Below are 24,180 nucleotides of genomic sequence, written 5' to 3'. Positions count from 1 at the left end.
GACCCAAATCAAGAACAAGACCCAAGTCAAGAACAAGACCCAAGTCAAGAACAAGACCCAAATCAAGAACAAGACCCAAGTCAAGAACAAGACCCAAATCAAGAACAAGACCCAAGTCAAGAACAAGACCCAAATCAAGAACAAGACCCAAATCAAGAACAAGACCCAAATCAAGAACAAGACCCAAATCAAGAACAAGACCCAAATCAAGAACAAGACCCAAGTTAAGAACAAGACCCAAGTCATGACCAAGACCCAAGTCAAGAACCAGTCCAGAGTCAAGAAAAATACCAAATCAAGAACTAGTCCAAAGACAATAAGGAGTCCCAGTTCAAGAACAAGACCCAAGACAACAATAAATCCCAAGTCAACTAGAAGGCCGAAGTCAACAACAAGATCAAAGTCAAGAACAAGACCCAAGACAAGAGCAAGTCCAGAGTCAAGAAAAAGACCCAAGAACACGTCCGAAGAAAATAAAAAGTCCGAAGTCCCATGACGCACAATCAAGTTACACCAGTGGCGGGCTGTGCATTTTATACCTGGGCCTTCTGTGCTGTCCTACTACACTTGAGCCAGCTCCTAATAAGCTCATTGTGACGCCACAGCTGCGGTTATTATTTGTTTCTCGGGGTGTAATAATACACGTATTCATATTAAACCATTCGGTACGAGGCTTACGAACCGAACAAAATGTTTGAATAATACTAGTGCATTTGGAAAATGCAGAAGCTTAAATTGTGGGAAATATAATGTTTTCGGTGGACTGCGCTCACGTAACAGACAGCGGCTGTGTGACCTTTTGAACCTGGAACAATAACAAACAGCTGAGGCCCAGCCTGTGTTCAGGGAGGCTAAGCTAAACTAGTTTAGCGGGGAAACAACAGCGGCAAACAATCTACGAAATCTCCCCGCAGAGTTTAGCTGTTCCCTACTGATTCAGACAGGGCTAAAGCAATCGCCACACAATCCCTATTTCTCCAGACCATCATGCTTGCTTTGTAAAAAGAAAACAACAGCCCGAACGGATTCAATTGTCAGGACAATAACCCCGCGCATGACAGGATGCTTCGTCATTAACGGACAATGCATATAGTCCAAATCAATATAATTAACACAATGACAAGAACAAACTCACAAGAACCAGTCACATATATTTACATGACAACAAAGCAACAAATCAATCCAGCAACACTGCAGCGCTAGAGCACGGGCTATTCATATTATTCATAAAAACGACACAATAGACAAATGAACACAGTAGTAACGCTGCTGCAGATGTAAAAAAACAAAAGCACTTGACTTACCAAAGCTGCCTTCACTTAAAGACAAAGTCCATCCTCCTTTCTTTGTTAACAAAGTCAGTAACTCCCAAATCCATTTCTCCTCCTCCTTCATCCATTGAGTGTTAAAAAAACAAAACTAGGTAAAAAAAAAAAAATCTACACCAAGCAAAATGCTAAAAATGTCATAACTTCTCTTATATATGTTTCAACCTAAACTCTTACTAAATACTAAGATCTGCTAGCTAGCTTTCTGTCACGGCGCACATTAATGCTGACGTACTTAGGAGGCTACCTCGGTACCACTGGGACGTCAAAGAATACGCCCAACATGTCAAACTAAAGATCTGATTGGTTGAAGACTATGACAATCAACAATATCATCCCCATTTACTTCAACTGCAAAGTCTACCTAGGACCTCGGGCTTCTCTCCCTACATAGAGACATAGGGGCTGAATCTGATTGGATAAAAGCTCTCCATAAAAGAAGCTGTGCTGGAAGCAGCGCTGCAGGCTGGAAGCAGAGCAATAGAGGAAGACAGTAGCTGTGCGATGAGAAAATAAGCTAATGGAGGAAAAAAATTATAATACATGTAGTGTATTTGTGGAAAATTATTAAATTATGAAATAGCTATAACTTTGTGATTCTGTTTAGGCCAGCAGAGAAGGCTTAGCTGGCCCTGACGGCCACCACTGAGTTACACCAAGTTAGGTGTCTGTTTTTCAATTAAATTAACTTGCTGTTTGGTGACTGTTTTACTTACAAATCTTTACATTTCACACAAAATACACAAGTGCAGATTTCCACCAGGAGTATGAGATACGTCATACCAAACAAAATAAAACTCACCAAGCTGTCTGCCGACGTAGCAGCTAGCTGAGTGGCGACGACATACTCAGCGGTGTATGTACTTGTAGTTCTGTAAACTGTTAGCCAAAACACACCGTCCAAAACAATAAAGTATGTAGTCTCTCACTCACATGTGCTGTAATTCCTGTATAATAATTAAGCTATCTGTCAATCTTCAACGTGGTAAATGAGGAACTTGTTTCCCCCTGAAGTTTGAATATAAAGAGCCACAAACTGTGGCCTGTATGTCACCCACAGCAACCTCATGGTCATCTGCTGCTCTGAGCAGCTGCTAAACACCAATTCTCTCTTTATCCCTCATGCAGGGATTCTTTTTCTTTCATCCACTATCATCCTTCACCATTTTTAAAAACTCTTACACGCTACCTTTTCAGGTTTTTTTACTGATCTAATTCTAATTTCATCCTTGTCCTCGTCTCCGTATGACAGCCCTCCCTCTCTCCCTCACTGCAGCCTAGGTTTCAGAGGGAACTCAATTTCTAATCCTGACTGTTGATTAAGGATTACATCTGGAGAGCAGGGAGCTTTCTCTGATGTGTTATTGCCGAGCTGCTGTTGTGGGCCCCGGGGCTGAGCCGCCCACGCCTCCAACCCTGCTGCCTCCGCCCAGAGGACGCACTGAGCATGATGGCTGTCACACTCATTTGAATACATATACATAGTTGTCCTGCACACCATGCAAATGTGTCCCTCACATCTGTCCACCATCCATGGCATCCGTCCATTTAATATATTCTTCCCTCTAGCCATTCACTCCAACATCAAAAATAGCAGCAAAAATATTAATTTGGCTTCAACGTATACATTTTTGGGAATTTGGGATTAGGGGCAATAAATGTCCTGTATTTTTAAATTTGCGTTTTGACGCACAACGCAGCTCTCTCCTCTCCATTCCATATAAGCAGCTGGGGGGGGGGGGGGGGAATGACAGCCGGCTATTTCAGACAGTGAAACCGAGAGTACGACCGCTGTGTGAGCTTGTTCCTCTTCTCACCAGCTCAGTCAGATGCGCACAGCTCGAACTTCCTTGTACAAGCCCAGTGCGCTGCGCCCCGTCGATCCGTCCGCATCTTCATCCAGAACCCCAAGAGAAAAAAACAGTTCTGTGAAAGGATGGAGCCGGCGGAGAAGAAATGAGGATTATGCTGTACACGGTCACCCGAGTCTAGAAGAGTATATATACCAGCGCAGAAGTAACAATCGAAGTGTGGTAAGTGTCCTCTTGAGATGCTTTCGCCTGTGTAGGAAGGGACCGGGAGTAGACAGACTGAACGATGACAAAAGACAAAATATATAGATCATGAAGTAAATGTGTCGGAAATATAGTAAGACATTTTTGCTTTGGCATGCAGTTTTTACAACAAGGATGCTAAAAAGATACAACAAAAAAAGGAACTTCAGTCTTTGAGTTGAAACAACCACCGCCTGCAGACGTCACTGTGTACAAATGATATACAGAGAAAATATGAAAATGGTCTAAAGTGAAGTGAAGTAAACAAAACTATTTTATTACAGCGCTTCCCACCACTTTCATATGCATTCTGGTGAGGGTTCTCAAGTGTGTGTGTGTGTGTGTGTGTGTGTGTGTGTGTGTGTGTGTGTGTGTGTGTGTGTGTGTGTGTGTGTGTGTGTGTGTGTGTTTGGGAGAGCTATTTTTAGACTGTCCATCTAGACCAAACCAGAAACTAGACTAGTTTCTGTTCCGTTACTTACAGTGTATGTGCATTAACTTTCATTTTAGATGTCCAGTGGTCTTAAGATCATAGACCCCCCCCCCAAAAGAAAATAAATAGGAAACAACAGGTATACTGTAGATGTATTTTGTAGTGTGTGAGGACATGTGTTTGTGATATTAGTGAGTGCATCCCTTCAAGATAAGTGCTTAGGGAATCACACTCTGTGCATGAAACATAGCATGCTATGTACACTGCAGAAATGCCAGCGTTGCATCATGCTAGTTTCCCCCACATGTTGTAAAGCAGAGCGTTAAGAGATATCGCAACCCCAACTTTTCAAATGACACAACACTCAAGACTGGTCGCTTGAGTTCGTCTTGCTTTGACAGAGAAGCAGAATTTGAATTTTTAGACAAAACCAACTTCCTCTAAGAAGAGCAAAATGCTTAAAGAAATAACATAGAGAATGGTCCATTATGTACAATAACAATATAGAGTTAATGTACCTTACCTATAGGGCTGACACTAATGATTGTCTACATTATGGATTCATCTATTTAGTATTTTCTCAAATAGCTGTCTGGTCTATAATATGACAGAAAATAGTTTTAAAACAAATTGCCCATGAAACTTTCTGAGTTCTTGTTTTGTCCAACAAACTCAAAGATATTCACTTTACAATGATATAAAACCTCAAACTTTAAGAAGCTGGAACCAGAGGATTTGGGGCTTGTTGATTCAAATAAATGAGAAGAAAAAAATCAATCATCAAAATAGTTCAGCTCTGATCTTACCTGATCATTGTCACGAGGATGTCGTACATTAGGTTTGGCATATGCCAATGGTTCCATATGCAATAGGCTACATTCCTGCATGTACACTACATGCTAAACTATGTACATACAGTATAGAGCAGAAAATAAACTGTAATCTTGCATAATATGTAATAGATATAATTGTATGATCAAAAAGTGTGTGTAGATTGTACAATATATCAGTCTCAGCTTCTATATATGGGCTATCTGTCAAGTAAACTGGATATTGTTGGCGGTGGCAAGAGCAAACAAACAGCTTATAAATGCATAAATGATGCAGGAACTTTGGTTCAGTCCAACAGGACTGTCCATGAAGTCTAATGCAATAATGTCATACACTACGATTATTAAAAGTAATTACAAAGTAATTAAAAGCATGCTGAGATGGAGACGTCATGCAGTCCGGAGTCCTTTCCTGTTGATAAGTTACTTAATAGCGATGCAAGTGACTCCTTCTTTCTTTCTTTCCTGTTGGTTGTGTGCCAGGCTGGCAGGTGATATTGTTGTGGCCTGAGGCAGTTCAAAACAGGTACACAGCCTGGCAGCCCACAAAATGTACATCTGCTTAAATAAAATCACTTCTCATAACAGAATACATGTTATGTAATACATGAATTATTCCCATCTGTTGAGCGAGTCTAGGCTCTTATGTGTTCAACTAGTTTGCTAGTAGGATAATACTCCTCAAAGCCGGCCCTCGGCATAGGTGGTAGCCTATAGGCAAATGAGAGGAGACTTTTTTTATTTATTTTTTTTAAATTCATCAGGGGAAGTTGGAAAGACTATTCGGGTGTTAAACATATAGGTAAGCAGTTTCTGTGAGTTTATGGACACAAGGATTGGTGGGGACACCAGCTAAAATCTTGCCTAATTGCCAAATTGTTCCAATACCACTATATCACATGCATTACAGTGTAATCATGGCATTCAGTTAAAGTACCCTTCAAGAAGTGAACTGTACCTGCTCACAGCTTGGACAGCTATCGGTGCATGTAGGGTTGAGCTAGCTAGGGTTAAGACGGCACATGCAAGTATATAATGTCGAAGTATGTTTCCTGTTGTGCTCAAAGTTTCAATGCACACTTTCTGTCCACATATCCTAAAAGCTTATTGCAGATTTATGGCTATGATGCAGTGGTACTTATTTGCATGGTATGATATGGTTGGATAATTATGAAGGGTCAGCAACATTATATGTTGATTAGGGTTTTGGAGCAGTCAGGTACGTTTTTATTCACTAAACACACTTGACACATACATTTACCTGTGAGCTCCCCTGTTAGTGACTGATGTAAGAGTAACTTAGATAGCATGTCAGGCAATGCTTTATGGGTGAAATAAGACACTTCACAGGAGAGAAAAAATGTATCGGAGAAAATAAGAAAGAAGGCATAAATCAGCATGATGTCGGAAAGATGTTCAGAAACAATTCAAGTAGATATAGAACAAGAATTCAAACAAAAACTATTTAAAAATAGCCAAAAACAATGGATAAACAGTTGAAATCATTAGCTAAAAGTAATAGATAAATGGTTGAAATAGTAAATTAACTCAGTGTTAATACTTTCTATTAATGTATATTATGTTAATTACTACTAATGCATCAGAAAGGCTTGTGGTTGACTATAACGGCTGTCCTGTTTTAGACCTTAGCACTGCTCTTGAATAGTACAGTTCTCATTTTATATCTATGTAACCTTTGAAAGAAGAAAAAACACATTCTTCCTCTTTCAATGAACTTAGCTTATGGTGGCAAATGTGTATGCTTTAGGGCGTGGCTACCTTGTGATTGACAGGTTGCTACATGGCGTTGTCCGGTCTGAGAGTTGTCCATGTTTTTCTTGTTAACTTTAATCCTTTCACAACGTGTTTTCAGTTCATGAAAGTTTATTTTAACCATTTTTGGTCGCCTAAAAATGTCTTTTTCAGCTTTAAGTTGTGCTTAGCTCCACTCTCTCGTATTACTTCTGATTTAAAAAAACCAAGATGGCAGCAGCTAAAATGCCAAATTTGAGGCTTCAGAATGGCAGTCCACAAACCAACAGATGATGTCACGGTAATATCCGCTTCTTATACAGTCTATGGTCCATGTCACACACTGTGTTGCACCATTTTTCTACAAGTACCCAGAACGGACAAATTAAACATTGTGTTAGATGGACATTAACATGTTTCCACTTGTAGTCAACGTTAGGTTGCCAGGAAAAACCAAAGACTCCCAACAAGTCACTGCTACTGGCTGAGAAATAATCCGGCACATAATCCTGCATGAAACTAGATTTTTACAGATTACACAAACGGGAACGATGTTGTTAAGTAGAGAGCTGTAGAGGTTATGATGAGTGAACTTTGCACACAGCCATGTTAGCTGTTTCCCACTTTTACCAGACGTGGTGCTAAACTAAGGTAACCTGATCCTGGCCTTGTATCAAGCGTATTACAGTGATATCAATCTTCTCATATAACTCTGCAAGAACAAAAAGAACCATATTTCAGATTTTTGGATTTCCACCATTGACTTATTTGGCCATGTTGAGGCTCATGTTGTTGTGCGACCTAGGAGGTAATAGGAAATGATGTCATCATTCATATGATCTGAATTTATGCAAGACACATGTTCATCCTTCCTTAGAAAGCTCATAAAAATACACATTCCTGCTTACCACTGAACTCCTATCAACCTCCCAGAGAGTTTGTCTTTCAAAGTGTGTTGGATAGTTGTTGATAGAATTCAGACTTTCAGACTTTTTTAACTTGGGAACAACTGAGTTGGTGATGATAGATAGATAGATTTGGGATTTCCAGCATTAGAGATGATCTTTCTTTCAACATTCTTGTCAAACTAACACAGAGCTGATTCCACAGATATTGCTGTCTCTCCTCCTGAGAGTTGAGACGACAGGATGGGTGCCACTCTCATAAAAATGACGCTAGAGACATCTTAGCAGGAAAAAACTAGCCTGGCTCTGTCCAAAGGTTAAAACATCATGAATTATACCAAATCAGTATTCCTGCACCTCTAACACTTATTAATCATCAAGTCAGCCATTTGTTTAATCCACATAAAAAGTGTAAAAACAATTAGTTTTGCTAAGAGTCACGTGCAGGGAGCAGTGATGTTTTTGATCAAATATGTCTTTAGTGAGCTTTAGGAATACTGGTTTTTGGATTTTCTTGGCTTTGGACAGGGCCAGACTAGCTGTTTCTCCCTGATTCCAGTTTTTATGGTAAGTTTAGCATCTGCTAGCCTTAGTTCCATATTTAGATCATATACTAATACATAATCTTCTCATCTAATGCTCTGCAGAAAGGTAAATACAATGTCAAAATGTGATATTGTGTTTTCCAGTTGGTGACACAGCAGCGGTTAAGTTACTGGGGTCATCCCCATTGAACCTGATAAATCCCCTTGGAGGCTGTGAGGTCTGAAAATAAAAGTTACATCTTGCAAATTCTATGATGACAGGAGGTGTTATGTAGTGAATCACCTCCTGCAATCCATGATAATGGATGAGGAGATAATACTCTGCTTTTGTAGTGTCACAGTCTACAGTTAATCTCGCCCAATCTCAGTGTCTGAGCACATGTTATAGCCCGACCAATACTGGACTTTTGAGGCACATTCATTATTTATTATCTATATTACATTAAAACGAGAAAGACAGTTCGATTGATTTTCTAAAGAATTGTGACTAAGATACTAAACGGGACATACAGTATCCAGTGATACCAATATAAGTGCAATAAGCTGATATATCGACCTGATGATTGAACAAAATTATATTATGTAACTATTAACATAAAGTGGCTGTGCGGTGTACGGCCGTTGGTTGCGAAGCAAATTGGACACATAGTGGCCAAACCGTGGAATTACAACATGTCCGCTAAGTGGAGCAATTGGGCCCAAAACCCTATTTCTCCAGACATCTCTCATCATTTCAAAAAGCCCCAGTCTGCAGCTTTAAGAAGCTTTCATTTGCCTTCCATGTTTGGGTTTGCTGGTCTCCATGATTGAGTCCCAGTGGATCTCACTGTCTTTCAGTTCAGGAGTTGCCATGTGAGCTGATTTCAACTTTCATTCAGGCTATGTGAAATTGTGGATTTCCTTTGACATGTATCGTAGCTGCTTTAGTCACCGACTGAGATGAATCAATGACAGCTGCAATTTTTTTACATAGTTAAACTAGGGCAATGTGTTACCAGCAGCCTAATGCTGACCTCCATCAGTGAAAACATGACAGGGAGCCACAACTGTTCAATACTTGCAAGCCCGAGCCTCCTGAGGTTAGACATCTAAAGAGGAACAGGGTTTGAAACAGAGAACAAAAAAAGGAAGCAAATACATTCATTTTGACCTCCAGAACACCGGAACTTCCTGTGTCTGAATGTTCATATGAAACATTTTCCACTGCTTACCACTGTACAGCGGTGCGTGTCAGCAGTATGCTAATGAGTATGGTTACAGAAACGTTAACAGTTAAAGTGATTCAAAATGTGTCGACTGAGGATATCATGCGTTTTCTTTTGTGGTAGTTCTGGTTATTCCACTGTGACATGTGACCTCTCCAATCATAGGAGTTGTGTTTGCATGGTAGCAGTGCTCCACTGTTTATGATAAACATTACAATCTGCTTCTCTGAGCCCGAGAGGCGGGTTACACGTGTATGTGTGCCAACATGTGCCATAAAACACAACTACCATCTGCCATCACAGACTCCCTCTTTGTTCTCGCTTCTCCTAAACCTGGTTCCAGATAACTGTATTCACATTTACATGAGGATACACACAGTCAGATTCAGTGTGAAAGAAAGAGAAAACAAGACATTACTGATGAAAAAGTGTCTGGTGTGAACATATTTGTATTGCAGCGGTAGATAGAAAGACCTTGCTGTGTTCATTCTTGTAATATCTTAGTAGATAGATAGAGAAAACATTATTGCTGGTGGCCAACATCCGTGAAAACTATTGAGTCAGAATGAACAGCAACAATGTTGAGGTTGCAGACACACCCACACAATAACAGCAGATGGTCATCCAGTAAGCTGACTGACTGTGTCAGCTTTAATTCTCCCCCTGAAGTGAAGAATATCTAAGAATATCATGTGATAGTCCATTTTCACACATTCGCCACCCAATGTTAGGGACATTTGAAACTCATTTACAGTAACAGCCAGCTGAGAGAGATAATGGGCCTCAGGCAGGAAGCGATATGAGAACAAGTGCCCTCTTATTTTTGTTTGTATCCACGTTTTGTTTTCCTATTTTTGCTTGCACACATTTTTTTCTGGGATTCGCCGATGTTTTCTTGTCTTGTCTCCTCTTAAGTGAGAGAACATTTTACCAGTGGTCCAAGTTTACCAAGATAAGAAAAGAAACTCTTGTTTTCAGTCCACAAATTGTTTTTCCAACACAAGGAAACCTCTGGGCCTGAAACGTGAAACGATGCTGAAGTGCCTCAAAAAATAGGCCCTCCTGTGGTGGTTGTTACAAAATGTACTAGTTATATATTTACTCCAGTAGTGTTTGTCACATGACCAGCATAGTGCCCCTTGTGGTATTCAAAGGTCATATATTACTTTAATTGTTCATGATTTAACAGCGTTTCTATTACAAACACTTCCCCAACAACTGCATACTCAGTATGTTCCTTATTAAATGGGTGTTACTGCCACTATTCTCTATATAAAGCAGAAACATATCAAGTCACACAAGAGCTGAGAGAACTGGGCATTTGTGTTCATGTCCTGCTGTCTCTCCTCTGTTGTCCTGCTGCAGAAGGAACCATGGGCTGTGTGGGCTCGAAGAAGGAGCAGGAGCCCCCCCACAAAGAGACGAGCAACGACGACCAGCAGAGCTGTGCGCAGACGGCCCATTACGTCAAAGACCCCACCGCAGGAAACTCCGGGAGCAAAGCTGTAAGCAGTAATGTGGCAGATAAAAATAACATGGCGAGTAACAATGTAACATGTATAAAAAGTCACAGAGAGAAGTTGTCATCTATACTTTGCTTCCTCAAAAATGCCCCTTTGTAATACAACTTCTATGACTAACTGTGACATGTCCGTTGGTGGAAGTACCAATACAGCAATGTAAAAATACGCCATTACAAGTAAAAGTCCCGCATTCAAAATCTTGATTCAGTAAAACTACAGAATTTTTTTTTACAAAAGACACTTAATACATCAAAAGTCAAATTAGTTGTGCAGGAAAAATGGCCCCTGTCACTATTAGAGCTACTTTATATACTGTTTAATCCTCATCATCATAAGATGATTAATGCTGCGTGTGAAGTGTGGTTCCTCTGGGTAAGTTCTGCGCCTGAGGACTGTTCTCTAATCTTTGCTTTTGGGGGGTAATACTGGAGGATTTTACCTCCTTTACATCGCAAATGTCAGCCCTGTGGTCAGGGAATATTTTTGAAAATCGTAGTTTCTGCAAACCACGGACACGTCTAATGCTGACGTATTTGTATTCGTACTTACGGTAGTAGCTATAAAGTTTGCAAATAAATTCAGTGGGGTAGAATAACATCAAATGGAAGTATTGTAATTAAGCACAGTACTTGATTTAATGTACTTAGTTACTTCCCACCACTGAATGTCAATTTAGATCTTTAGCCACATTGTATCTGACCAACATGTGTTGATGAACTTGCAAATAAAAATGGACGTGCACACCTGCAGAAGTGCCTGGGCTTAAGAATGAGGAAGATCAATGGTGTCAATTGCAGAAGCAGTGAAAGTATGACGAGGTTCAAAAGAGAAAAGAAAACACTGTTTCCATAGTTACTACCACGGTTTTCTTCTCAGAGAGGATAGACGTGTGCCGACATATACTCTGAAACATGTTCCAGTGGCTTGTTTGCATACTGGCCAGACTTTGATCTGTGCCATGGGTGAAGCAGCAGTGCTGCTGCGTGTGAAGTGTGGTTCCTCTGGCTACTGCTTCCTGTGTGCTGACTGTAACTCTGTCACCCCCCATTGAAGGAAGAGGAAGTGACAGAAGCAGAGCACTCGGGCAGGACACAAAACTTGAGTTGTATTATCTCTCAGATGTCTAAATGTGTCTGTCTGTCTTGCTGTCTGGTCTCTACACAGCTCAGCTCGTTATACCTTCGTCATCTGACGATAGCTGTCGACAACATGCTGATTTTTTAAAGGTTGATAGGACAAAGTCCTTCCTTTCAAATGGTTGTTTTCTTTGTGGTTTTACTCTAGGTGAATTTAAGACTTTAGATGATTGATTATTTCAGTGAAATATAATCTTGATTTGCTTTAACATGGTAAGTAATATTTCGAGACAATCCTGCTTTAGATAATCTAATAATGACATGGTTGAATTGAAAACAATTTCAATTCAACTTTAAAGTTTATCATGTTCAAGTCATATACAAAGTGTTGAAAGCTGCACTAATTCATATTTCTATTTTAACAATGGAAACAAATTAAATGTCTGTAATGTGCAAGCGATTGCTCGTAGCGAATCCTCGCAAATCTAGAGAGCATTTTTTAGCATCTTTTGGCTGATTGTTTTGTTTTCCTGGCCTGCACCTTTAAAGTGTTGGTTCAATCCCACGGCTCTCATCGGTGTCATTTCCAGCATCTGCAGTCGGACGTTTTATAGCAAGTTAACGACGAGCTAACGTAGAAAGTCTAACAGGTTGCCAACATGTTTGCCATAACAACTTGATATGATGATTGTGTTGCTATGTCCCTAAGCAACCCAAAAATGTATAATTATTGCAGCTTTAAGAAAAGAAAAATCTCGTTTTGAATAAACTAAATTGGGGGGAATGAATATTTGACGGGTCTCCTCTTGGCCTCATACCACCGCATGTCTTTCTCTCTACAGAGCAAATTGCCATCCAATGCAAACTCTTCAGACGGTGAGTCACAATCTTTATTGACACACTGCTGCAGCTCCACTCACACAGAGCAACCTGTACTTGCTTTTGTATTTCAAATGAAAGTCATACCACTAATAAAGCACTAAGATCAGTCAATGCCAGGTGTATCTCCAACCTCCCACCTTTCAAACACCACCACAGAGTCTTGAAAACCGAGGCTCGACGCAACGTTTAAAGGAGAGTGAGTGTGTCTTGCACAGAGCGACAGCCCTTCCATCGCACGGGCCTCCGACACACTGAAGACCAGCCCCGCTGCTATTATTATCAGACACACAAGGAAGTCAGTTAGTCTAAGCACAGGGGAACCCAAGATTGATGTGGTTCAGACTTAAATGCAGTGAATCTGCGAAAAAGAAGAAGAAGAAAAAAACAAGCAGACACTCACGAAAAACGATCTTCCAAATGCCAACTTTTCACAAGCCAAAAAAAACAGCCTCGGTTTCAACTCCATAGTTTAAGGTTATCCAGTGTTTTTAGTTTTTTTGCTCCACAAAATGTTTTTATCAGGCAATAACTTCTCAGCATGCAATTTTTCAGAGAGGAAACACGCTTGCAGCTTTCACATGACAACGCGAAATAGGCACATATTTATTTTACACTGCACGTCTAGACCACAATGTACCGACGCAAAGCCCCCAGCTTCTTTTCACTGTTTTTCTGGGCCATGCTGCCGTAGGAGAGAGCATCGCCATGGCGCTGTACGACTACGAGGCCATCCACGACGGCGACCTCGGCTTCAAGAAGGGAGATAAGCTCCGAATCCTAGAGGAGTAAGTATCAACAGAGAGAGCAGTCGTTGCTTCGGATATAAGGATAACAATAATAAGTTAGCTGCTTGTTCAAAATGCAGTTTTTGGAGTTGGTGAAGGACATGGTTCGCCAAGTCACACTTGTCTTTCTCTCTCTCTCTCCACAGATCAGGGGAGTGGTGGAAAGCGAAGTTAATCAGTTCGGGTAAGGAGGGCTTCATCCCCAGTAATTATGTGGCCAAAGACACTCTGGAGGCAGAGGAGTAAGTGTACTCCCATTCAAACACGTTCATATGCATCATCAGTATCTGCTATAGAGTATCATGTGCCGTATTTAGACGGAACCTTTTTGAAGTTCGTCACGAGGCTTGCATATTGAGGTCCGTTGAGAGGGTTTCTGCGCTAACTGATCTGTTTCCTGTTGTTGAGGTGGTTCTTCAAGGGCGTGAGCAGGAAAGATGCCGAGAGGCAGCTGCTGGCCTCCGGGAACAAAGTGGGATCCTTTATGATCCGAGACAGCGAGACCACCCAGGGTGAGTAAAAGAGTATTTGTCCTATAGTGGAGCAGTCTATATAGTCATGATGCAAAATGATTGAGAGAAAAATGACAAGTAATTTGATTGTTTTTCCCAGATGAACAAATAAACTTGGTTAACATACTGATGACTTTAAAGTTAAGAATTGTCCATTAAAGGCACAATAAGTAGGATTTACACCCCACCCCCCCAAAAAAAGGAAAACAATGTATGAACTCATACATAAATAATCCCTTGAAATTGTCACTTTTGCCCCACTAGAAGTGTGTGGTGGTATCTGTATCTGCAAAGACTCATTTTCCAACTTAAAACATTGCAGATCACAGATTTTTCAGAGACAATTGTCATTAGTGCGACTCGGGACATCCTGCACAAACCCGCCATTCTTAAAAAGCCACGCTACCGTAGCCACCGCCATTTTTTATTCACGCCACCCAGATTTCTTTAAAATGTCAACCCGCAAAACTACGCCTTACACACCATAAAACTGAGGGCAGACGTTCTTCTATTTGGGATTCAGCGAGTGTCCCGTTGAAGATGATGTCATGGCAGTTTTATCCGGCGTTGCTACGGTGATCAGCTCATGAGAATCGTCCAAACTGCAGAGAGTACTATCCTCAGTGGACAACGAAATAGAAAGAAAAGTGGAAACACGACGGCTATCGAGCAGCATTTAGCAGACATCCCACATTACAAACTGGGGCTGTGACTTTTGAAAGTTGGCATTTAAGAGCAATTGAAGATGCTATTGAGATGAATTGTGGGAAATGAAGGATCCTGTGTTTTTGGAGCTTGACCCATAATAGTGAGTAAAAGTCAGGATATCTTGGGTTCTGTGGCGTTGATTTTGATTCTCCTTTTTTTTAATCTTTCTTTTTTGAATTCCCCACGTTTATGGAAGTGCAATACAAAATGATTGCAGGGCCCTTTAAGAGTTACTCAGCGGGAAGTCCCAGAAGCTGTCACAAGAATGAAGATCTTTGAGATATACTAAACATACAAAAAAAAGATTTCCAAATTGCTGAAACATCTAAAAATACAAACTGAAAATATATTGGTACCAGCATTTTTTATTTAAATCCCCTACTGGTCACATGGTAACTACTGTCTTCTTTCTGTTTTAGGCAGCTACTCCTTGTCTGTGAGGGACCGTGACCCCCAGTCTGGTGACACTGTCAAACATTACAAGATCCGTACGCTGGACAACGGAGGATTCTACATCTCTCCACGCAACACCTTCATCACCCTGCTGGAGCTGATCAGCCATTACAAGAGTGAGTTCACTACCGGCACTGAATGATTCTAACCTCCTCACAGCCGTGTGTTTTAGCAGTCTAGTTGAATAATTGCTTTGTCATTAAAATCATGATGTAAGGTGCAAATAAGGGGTTCCCAGTAATCAGTAAGGGGTTCATTTTCTCAAAAATATTTCTTATTTAATGCTCTCAGAAAATAGTAACTTCAGTTCAGTCCGTGTCCCTCCACTAAGTGTGAAGCAGAGCACACTCTACTGGCCAACTTTAATACCTTAACCTATGAGAAACTGTTTTGCAATTGCCAAGACACACAATCTGTAACTGTGGCACCATGATTAAAAACCACAAACTCATGTAGCCGATCTGTTGTTCGGGAATCAAGGAAGGAATCCTTTGCAAAAGCAAACACTTCTTTCAAAACTATGTAAACTCTTCTAAAAAATATATTTTTGCACTCACAAAAAACAAATAAATAGCTCTTTCTTCAGGTCAACTGCACACTGACGTGCTGACTATAAAACACTATTATCATTGTCATTTGTTGCATGTTGTAAATACAGGATTTGAACACAGATCCAATGGGTTTATTCTCAATACTCATATACTCATAACAATATTAGACACAAGTTCTAAAGCGAGACACTTCGGGCACAACCATAGTTTTTCATGCACTGGTCAATGTTAACATTTTGGTTTATTGTCTTCTTTCAGACAAGTGAAAAGAAAAACATCTGATACACACATATTTTTTTACTTTACTACTTTGTCTATTTGCATTCTCCTAAATTCCCCAAAAGTTATCGATAATGACTCATTTGCACATTTATGAATACATTTTTTTTCAGAGCACTTGTATTGCAAAAAAATGATTACTGTTGCAAAACTTTCCCAGTTCAAACTTCCCTCAGTAATCAACTGGGGAAGTTTCCCTGTGATATGTAACAGTTAATTGTTTAACCCTATTCACCTGTAGTATCTCTCCTTAACTGAACTTGACACGATCATATTTACGGTATTGTACTGTTATCTAAATACAGTACACTGTAACTACAGTCATCTCTCTCTTCAACATTGACCTCCATTGTTGAGCACAAACAACTCCTATTCATAGTGTTCATGCTCTGATTTCTGAGTTATTTGATTGGTCACAGGTTTTTTCACAGGTGCATTCTTGGGGCAGGTGACTGGTAATTGAGTGTAGGTATATCAAAGGAAGTGTTAAGCAAAAAACACGGGCAGGCTTTTAGTTTTGAATGACGAGGCTGATGTAGATAACTGTGTGTCGTTATTTGCAAAAAGTGTGTTTTAGATCAATTATTATGCCACAAGGTATTGTTTCTTGGCAACTGCAAGAAACGATTAAGTGATATATTGAATTGCTCTTCAGTAAGTAATGGCATCAGTAGAAGAGTGTTTTAATTTTTGCTGAAATATAATTTCCCGTATAAAGAACAAAATTGTGCGGATTTCTATTGTATAAAAACATTGAATTAAAGGATTCTAAAAGTATTTTTTCTGTTTATTCCAGAGCAGGGAGATGGTCTCTGCCAAAACCTGACCAGCCCGTGCTTGAGCCCCAAACCTGAGAAACCGTGGGAGAAAGACGCCTGGGAAATCCCGAGATCATCACTCAAAATGGATAAAAAGCTCGGTGCCGGCCAGTTCGGAGAAGTCTGGATGGGTGAGATGGATCCGGATCGTTTTATAATCCAGTTACTGATGTAGATGTGAAGCCGGCAATTCATTTTCTAAATCTGATTGTTTGTTTCTGCTTAAAGCCACGTACAACAAGCACACCAAAGTAGCAGTGAAGACCATGAAGCCTGGCACCATGTCAGTGGAAGCCTTCATGGGCGAGGCCAACCTGATGAAGACTCTGCAGCACGACAAGCTGGTCCGACTCAATGCTGTGGTCACCATGGAGGAGCCCATCTATATCATCACTGAGTACATGGAGAAAGGTGTGTGTGTGTGTGTGTGTGTGTGTGTGTGTGTGTGTGTGTGTGTGTGTGTGTGTGTGTGTGTGTGTGTGTATGTGTGTGTGTACACTTGTACAGCTATTCTTGTGAGGACCAATTTGAGTTTTAGACATTCAGAGTGAGGACATTTTTGTCAGGGAGGACATTTTGGCCTCACTTTGGGACGGACCTTCAAAAGCCTGTTTGAGGTTTTAGACCTGGTTTTAAGGTTCAGGTTAGAATCAGGTTTAGGTTAGGGTTGGGGTGAGACATGTAGTTGTGATGGTTAAGGTCAGTGTATGGCCTAGGCCCTAGGGAATGCATTATGTCAATGAGAATTACAAGGGTGTTTTCTTGTACAGCTATCTATGTGAGGACATTTGACTTTCACTTTGGACTTTTAGAACCTCAAAGTGAGGACATTTTTGCCCATCCTCACTTTGTACTTCACCGTTATTTTGGTCATCATACACACACACACTACATACATGGATTTGAACCTTGCATCTAACCCACGATAAGCATTAAGAAGCAGCGGGTTGCAGTAATGCGCTCGAGGAGCAACTTAGGGTTCAGTGTCTTACTCAAAGGCACTTCGACATCCGGACAGGAGGAGCCAGAGCTCAAAAGACGTCCCACTCTGTGCAGTTGTTGTGTTCTTTTGATTTAAGTCGGGTGATTGTTGCACCTCTGTTGCTTCAAATTTTTCCATTTATACCAACAAATATAATTTTTCTCCCAAAATAGACAGCCTATAAAACGTCGGCATTATATTACCCTAAACGCCATTTAAACTGAAAGGCAAATCAGAAATCAGTGATTCTCAAACAGAGGTACATGTTCCCCTTTTGCAGTTGCTAGGGCCTGTGTGAAAAGATTGTGGCAATAAGCTCAATTAACAAAAAGAGCTGTAATACCTGAACACTACATGTTGTATTTGAAAGGGCATGAAAACGAGTTAGAAAGCAAGCGGAGAGGTCTTAACAGTTAGCTAAAAGTAATGGCTAAATGGTTAAACAGATAGCTAAAAGTAATAAATACTTGACTTGATAAATGGTTTAAATAGATAGCTAAATGTTATGAATAAGCTGTTCAAATAGTTTGTTAAAAGTAATGGATAACAATAGTTAGAGTTCCCTAATATTAGCAGTACATCAAATGTATTTAACATCAAACATATTGATCGAATCTTTGACAATATATGTTTTGAAAAGAACATGCAGTTTTGCACTACCAGGTCACAGATCTTTTGCTTATGGTAAGGATGTGTCTAGCACAGTCAGATTTCTTCAAAAAAAGATTTGAAACCGAAAAAAAAAAGATTTGAATCTGAAAACATAAGAACTCAAATATGTGAAAGTGAAAAATGAAAAAAGAAAATGTATTCAAAATAATTCCAGAACTGAATCAAAATTATATTCAACCCAAAAAAAAATGTCATTCACTTATTTTTATTTTGAATACATTGCTGTATTTTTCAATGTTCAAGACCACAACTTGAACTTTCAGGTTCAGATTTTTTTTTCAAATGAACAAAACTTTTGACCTGGATTTAGCTCCATACAATTGCCCATGCATAAAATAAAGTTGTTTTATTTATCAAACGTATATTTATTTTAAAAGGCTGGTTCAGGAAACACCGGTGTAGCACATTGAACTTTACATGTAGCATGCGTTTCTTAATATGTGTGTGTGTGTGTGTGTGTGTGTGTGTGTGTGTGTGTGTGTGTGTGTGTGTGTGTGTGTGTGTGTGTGTGTGTGTGTGTGTGTGCCTACAGGTAGTTTATTAGACTTCTTGAAGAGTGATGAGGGCAACCGTGTCCAGCTCCCCAAGCTCATCGACTTCTCTGCCCAGGTGAGAGATAGCGTCACTCCTCCATTCTACGCAGGACAGTTTGCCGGACTCACACAGCAAACTCTGGTTGTTTTGTGTTTTATATCAACGAATCATCTGTGTGTCTGCAACAATACACAAGCCGTAGATGAATACTCAAATGTTTTTGGACCATGTGCTATAGGTTATTTTTGCTCTTGCAAACCTAACTGTCTACACCAGTAAAACAAGAGTTGAATTCTCTGTTTGTATGTTGTGTATTAATGCTAAACACAGTGTCATAGATGTGAAGCACGTTAAACTACACCCAGACAATATTATCCAGTTGCAGAACCTGCAATTTCCAGTCCAACCTGCACCACCTCCTGGAAAGTATCAGCAGGCGGCAACACTAAAAAGTGATGCAAATATTGAAGTAACTTAAACTTGCATTCTCTCTACTGGCCTTCAGGGGGCGACTCCTCTGGTTGTAAAAAGAAGTGTGATTGTGTAGAAGTTTATGATTTATTACCTCAGTAAACATTGTAAACATGAGTTTATGGTCTCAATCACTAGTTTCAAGTCTTCTTCAATGTTGCATGATGTTCATTTAGTAAATGATGGTCCATTTAGAGTCAATAGACCATAAAGCAGGGTATGCTTTAGGGCGTGGCGACCTGGTTACATAAAACCAAGATGGCAACAGAGAAAATCCAGGATGGCGATGGCGAATGTATACGAACCAATGGGTGACATTCACTTCTTATATACAGTCAGAGCCAGTGTTTGGTTTGTCCCTTTTGAGCAACTGTAGAAACGTGGCACTACAAAGCCCAGTGTAGATATGAAGGCCTCAGTCTAAGCTAACAGAAACACTGAGATTCTTAGTGTCAGGATATTTTACACCAATTGAAAACATAATAAAGACTACTATATTCCATTGTTGATGACCTGGTCGTTTAAAAAGTGGAAGAGTTCAAACACCTTCAACGACTGTCCTCCTAGTTATGCTGGCGAGGAAATGAGGGGAATGCAAAGTAGCAATGAAGGTTACATTCTGTGTTTAGTGCTAAATATTTTTACTATAAACTCGTTGGGTAGTAGATGTATGGAAAGGGGAAAAAAATGAATGTATTGACAAAGAGGAGGTGGATTGATTCAATTCCACCAAGACCCATTTGTCATGTTAAAATATACATCAGATGAATTCATTCACGCATAGTAAATGTCGGTTTTCTGTTATTAACAGCAGTGCAATTTGCTGAAAGAAAAACAGCACTGTATACATATCTATTACACATATAGTATGTCTGAGAGCATGGAAGTTTTGTTTTTAATAAGGAAATGCTGCTAGCGTTGAAGTGTCCAGTATGTTTTGTCCAATTGGGGTGATAGTTGCTATTGGCAACTATGTTTTGATTCTTTTGCACTGACTTATTTGTTTCTAGACCGCAGAGGGTATGGCCTACATTGAGCAGAGGAACTACATCCACAGAGACCTGAGGGCTGCCAACATCCTGGTCAACAAGGCTTTGGTGTGCAAAATCGCTGACTTTGGCCTCGCTCGCATCATCGAAGACAACGAGTACACCGCCAGGGAAGGTACGGCACGATACTCACCGTCACACATTGCGTAGCTGGGTGTCCTCAGCATAAATGATTCGGAAACTGGGTAACTAAATCCCCCAGAAATGATGAAACGAGCGGTCAACGGGTTCGTCAGTTCTGGGGGAATTACTTTGTGTCAGCGAGATGTCGGATTGCCAAAAATAGTAAAGGGTGAAGATGAGATCAGCTTGCCAACTGGCTCACTGAAGAGTTTGAGAAGATACGTGTCCAGCATGGAACGAACAATGTCAACATTACCTGACTGGTTTTCCATTTTGCCCTACAACCCAGGAGCCAAATTCCCCATCAAATGGACAGCCCCTGAGGCCATCAACTATGGCTCTTTCACCATCAAATCTGACGTCTGGTCCTTTGGCATCTTGCTGACTGAGATTATCAGCTATGGGCGTACACCATACCCAGGTAAGTGGATCACTGGTTTCAGCTCTGATATAGAATGCTTCTGAAGAGCAAAGGCGTTATTCTATTTCTGCACCTAAACTTTGCGCATTAATTGTCTTGGCTTTGGTTTAAAGTGGCCTTCCAAAAATTAGGTAAAGATACAGCCAGATTTACCTTGTGAGTGTGGAGCGCTATTTGTAGTCTCCTTCTTATGTCATTGTCAACCGCTCATCACCTTAGTCCTTGACAGTTTATCATTTTGTATCAATCCGGCTTTTCTCAAGGTATTAGGACGAAAAAGCACCAGGCAGCATCAAAATGACGCTTGCAGTAAAAATTACAGTGTTCCGCGGCTGGGAGGTACATTCGTGTGTTTTAGGCGGGAATAAATTATTTGTAATATAGGTCAACATGTCACTGGAGTCACAGGACCCTGATTGGCTATGGGTACTCTCTGGCCACACACAGCTTTCCGTTGACATTGCATGACAGCTCGCCGCCAGCCGCACTTTACCGCTGCTCTGCTGTGTTTTTCAACATAAGGTTAGCCCTTGATTCTAGGTGCAGCGGTAACAAGGTTTTGAATTTTGAAGCTTTTACGTGTCTTAAAAAGCTAACAAGTGGCTAAATGAGACAAAATGTCATCACGCCGAACACTAGTCCTCCTTTAGCTTAGTGGTGGTGACGTTCAGTCATGTGACAGTGGTGTAGTTTGTGTATAGCCTAACGTTAGCTTTCTTGTGGTGATTGCAGTCATGCTTTTAAATCATTAAAAAGGTGTTTATTTGTGAAGATTATCTTGCTCAACAAAACGTGTAAGTATCATAAACTTGTGTTTTGAGTTGTAAACACAAGGTACAGCTGAGGCTGAAGGGGATGTCATTAGGTTTGTAGGTATTTGGTCATAAACCAACGCATTGGACAATTACAATTTTGACCTGATGATGGCGCTAGTAAAAAAGTCAGATGGTCACGAAAGTTAGGACAACATTAACCAAATTACATGGCAATTCATCTAATATTTTTGTCTGGATATTTACCTCAACACCACGATTCATCAATGTTATTATACTGCAAAAGGTGACGTAACCATTGAATGGCTGTGAATGGCAGCCCATCCAGCCTCTCTTAACCCGATCCCATGCTCTTGTTTTCAGGGATGACCAACCCGGAGGTAATTCGTGCCCTGGAGAAGGGCTACCGAATGCAGCGCCAGGACAGCTGTCCCACCGAACTCTATGAAATCATGCTGGAGTGCTGGAAGAACAAGCCTGAGGACCGTCCCACCTTTGATTACCTGCAGAGTGTCCTAGAGGATTTCTACACAGCCACAGAGAGCCAGTATCAGCAGCAGCCATGAGGCTGAACATCCACAGACATGTCTTTCTCTTATAGTGCTGTTCTTTTCATACTTAACAGCAGGTCGAGTTTCTACATGCAGCAGTGCAATTCAGAGCCCTCGCACACACACATACGCTCTCTCTTTACCATTCTCTCTCTCTCTTGGGTAGGGTTGAAACTTCATGAACTCTATATTGTAGGAAGCTAAGCATCACTTCTCCTAACATTTTTTATATTTTCATTGGATTCTCCTCACTTTGGATGAGAACAGTAAAAGTAATAGTAATATAACTACACAAGAGAGATTAAGGAGCGCAAAATATATCTTTCTACAACGCCCATACCAATAATGCATTATAAACATACTTGTTATTGTATTGTGTTTAGAGCACTGCACGATTATAGTTACAAGCACTCATAACTATTTGTAATGCTTTATTATACAAATCATAAAACATTATAAAGTATTATATAATGACTTAGAGGTCAGGGGTCATAATATTTTCATATTGTCAATACATTTCTTTTTGCAAGAATCATAATGTATTATTATTCCCATATTGGTCAACATCGTAATCTTTTTATAATGCAATCCCTGCTATAATGCATTATTATCACATTATAATGCATATATGCATTATAACAGTGATTATAAGTTACTCTAAGAGGACACAGTTTGCTTTTAGTAAAGAAAAATAAAGAATGAGGAAGAATTTCATTAAATCTATGCAAGAACAACACAGAAAGCATTGTATTTTTTATCATTTATAATTGTTACTGTACTTAAAGCACACAATAACCACTTAGAGTTGCTTATACAATCACATTATAATGCATTATAACCTCCACTGTGCGGTAAAAAAGCTTTTTCCTAAACAAAAAATCATACAATGTCCTACATTGCGAAAGGAGAGCAGGGGTGCAGTGGACTTTACAAAGTGCAGAATACTGTGTGGCTGATATATGCTTAAATCTTCTATTCACAGTATATTCCATAGAGAGCATGACTCCTTCGCTGTGCCTTTTTCTGTCTCAACATTTATAATATATTCCATATGCTCTGTGTATATAGTACGCAAATAAATACAATTATTTAGGAATAGGGTTTAACGTGAAGCTATATTAACTGATAATGCGTGTTGATCCTTTTGGCTCAGTAAACCTTTGTTCTGTATTTGGGAACTAAAAAAAGCAGTGCAAACATCTTTAGGCCTTCTTGTTTTTTGTGTGAAATAATTAATTTATTTTTGCAAATGGTATTGAAGATTAGTGTATCTTGAATGCAATGGTCGTTTCTTACCTGCCTTTTCTATATTTTTTTTCTGCACAGTTTGGATAATGTGATTCTTGTATTGTTGGAAATAGCAATGGATTTTGTGGCCCAAGATCCTTCAAATTTAAAGGGAATATTTTGACGCATTTAGGATGTTGTTAATTCATGATTTGGTTAGAAACAATAAGTGAGAGAATTTTTTTATGGAACGCAAATATAGAGAATGATCTGTTTGTGTTTTTCTTTATCAATATAAAACTCTTTGCCTATTTTGTTTTGTTAGATGCTTGGTTCAATGCAACTGTTGTAAACATTTTCAAATAAATTGTTTTAGAAACTATTATCTACCCAAATGTGCATTTATATAAAAGCAAGCAATGTTTGATATTTTTTATTTTTGTACATACTTTTATACACACTTAATGCGCTTGTGTTTATGCATTCATGAAGGTGGAGCCAAATCGTAATGATTTGAAAGCATACTATTTATGATAGTTAACAGACAAGCGCAGTATTCAAAAGAAGATGGGCCAAATACTGTAAACGCTTTGTTAAAGGAATTACTATTTATTTGTATAAGTAGGTTCGTGGTTTCATTCCGTTGAGTCAGATATCACTCATCTGAACTACATATGGGTGCGTCAAATAAAAAACAAATGCATTCATCGAAAAACCATAGAGCACTTCCGCGACGTC

The 24,180-nt window shown here is 39.8% G+C and overlaps 1 protein-coding gene across 2 annotated transcripts; it reads left to right on the top strand.

Annotated features, from left to right (window-relative positions):
* The first annotated feature begins 3,137 nt into the window (after positions 1-3,137).
* hck (HCK proto-oncogene, Src family tyrosine kinase) lies at positions 3,138-23,824 on the top strand. 2 transcript variants are annotated; one of them, XM_079170679.1, is made up of 13 exons: positions 3,138-3,361; positions 10,418-10,557; positions 12,494-12,527; positions 13,225-13,318; positions 13,465-13,560; positions 13,727-13,830; positions 14,958-15,107; positions 16,618-16,770; positions 16,868-17,050; positions 18,826-18,902; positions 20,309-20,462; positions 20,760-20,891; positions 22,028-23,824. In XM_079170679.1, the coding sequence occupies exons 2-13, from the start codon at positions 10,426-10,428 to the stop codon at positions 22,228-22,230; spliced, it is 1,512 nt and encodes a 503-aa protein (XP_079026805.1). In that variant the 5' UTR covers positions 3,138-3,361; positions 10,418-10,425; the 3' UTR covers positions 22,231-23,824. The 2 variants fall into 2 exon arrangements, with proteins under 2 accessions (XP_079026805.1, XP_079026806.1); XM_079170680.1 differs by lacking the exons at positions 3,138-3,361; positions 10,418-10,557 and adding an exon at positions 11,884-11,924.
* Positions 23,825-24,180: the final 356 nt, after the last annotated feature.

The sequence above is a fragment of the Pholis gunnellus genome, assembly GCF_910591455.1.
Source record: "Pholis gunnellus genome assembly, chromosome: 2".
Lineage (NCBI taxonomy): Eukaryota > Metazoa > Chordata > Actinopteri > Perciformes > Pholidae > Pholis > Pholis gunnellus.
Note: the sequence above shows the minus strand (reverse complement) of the source record. Positions and strands in the feature narration are given on the sequence as shown.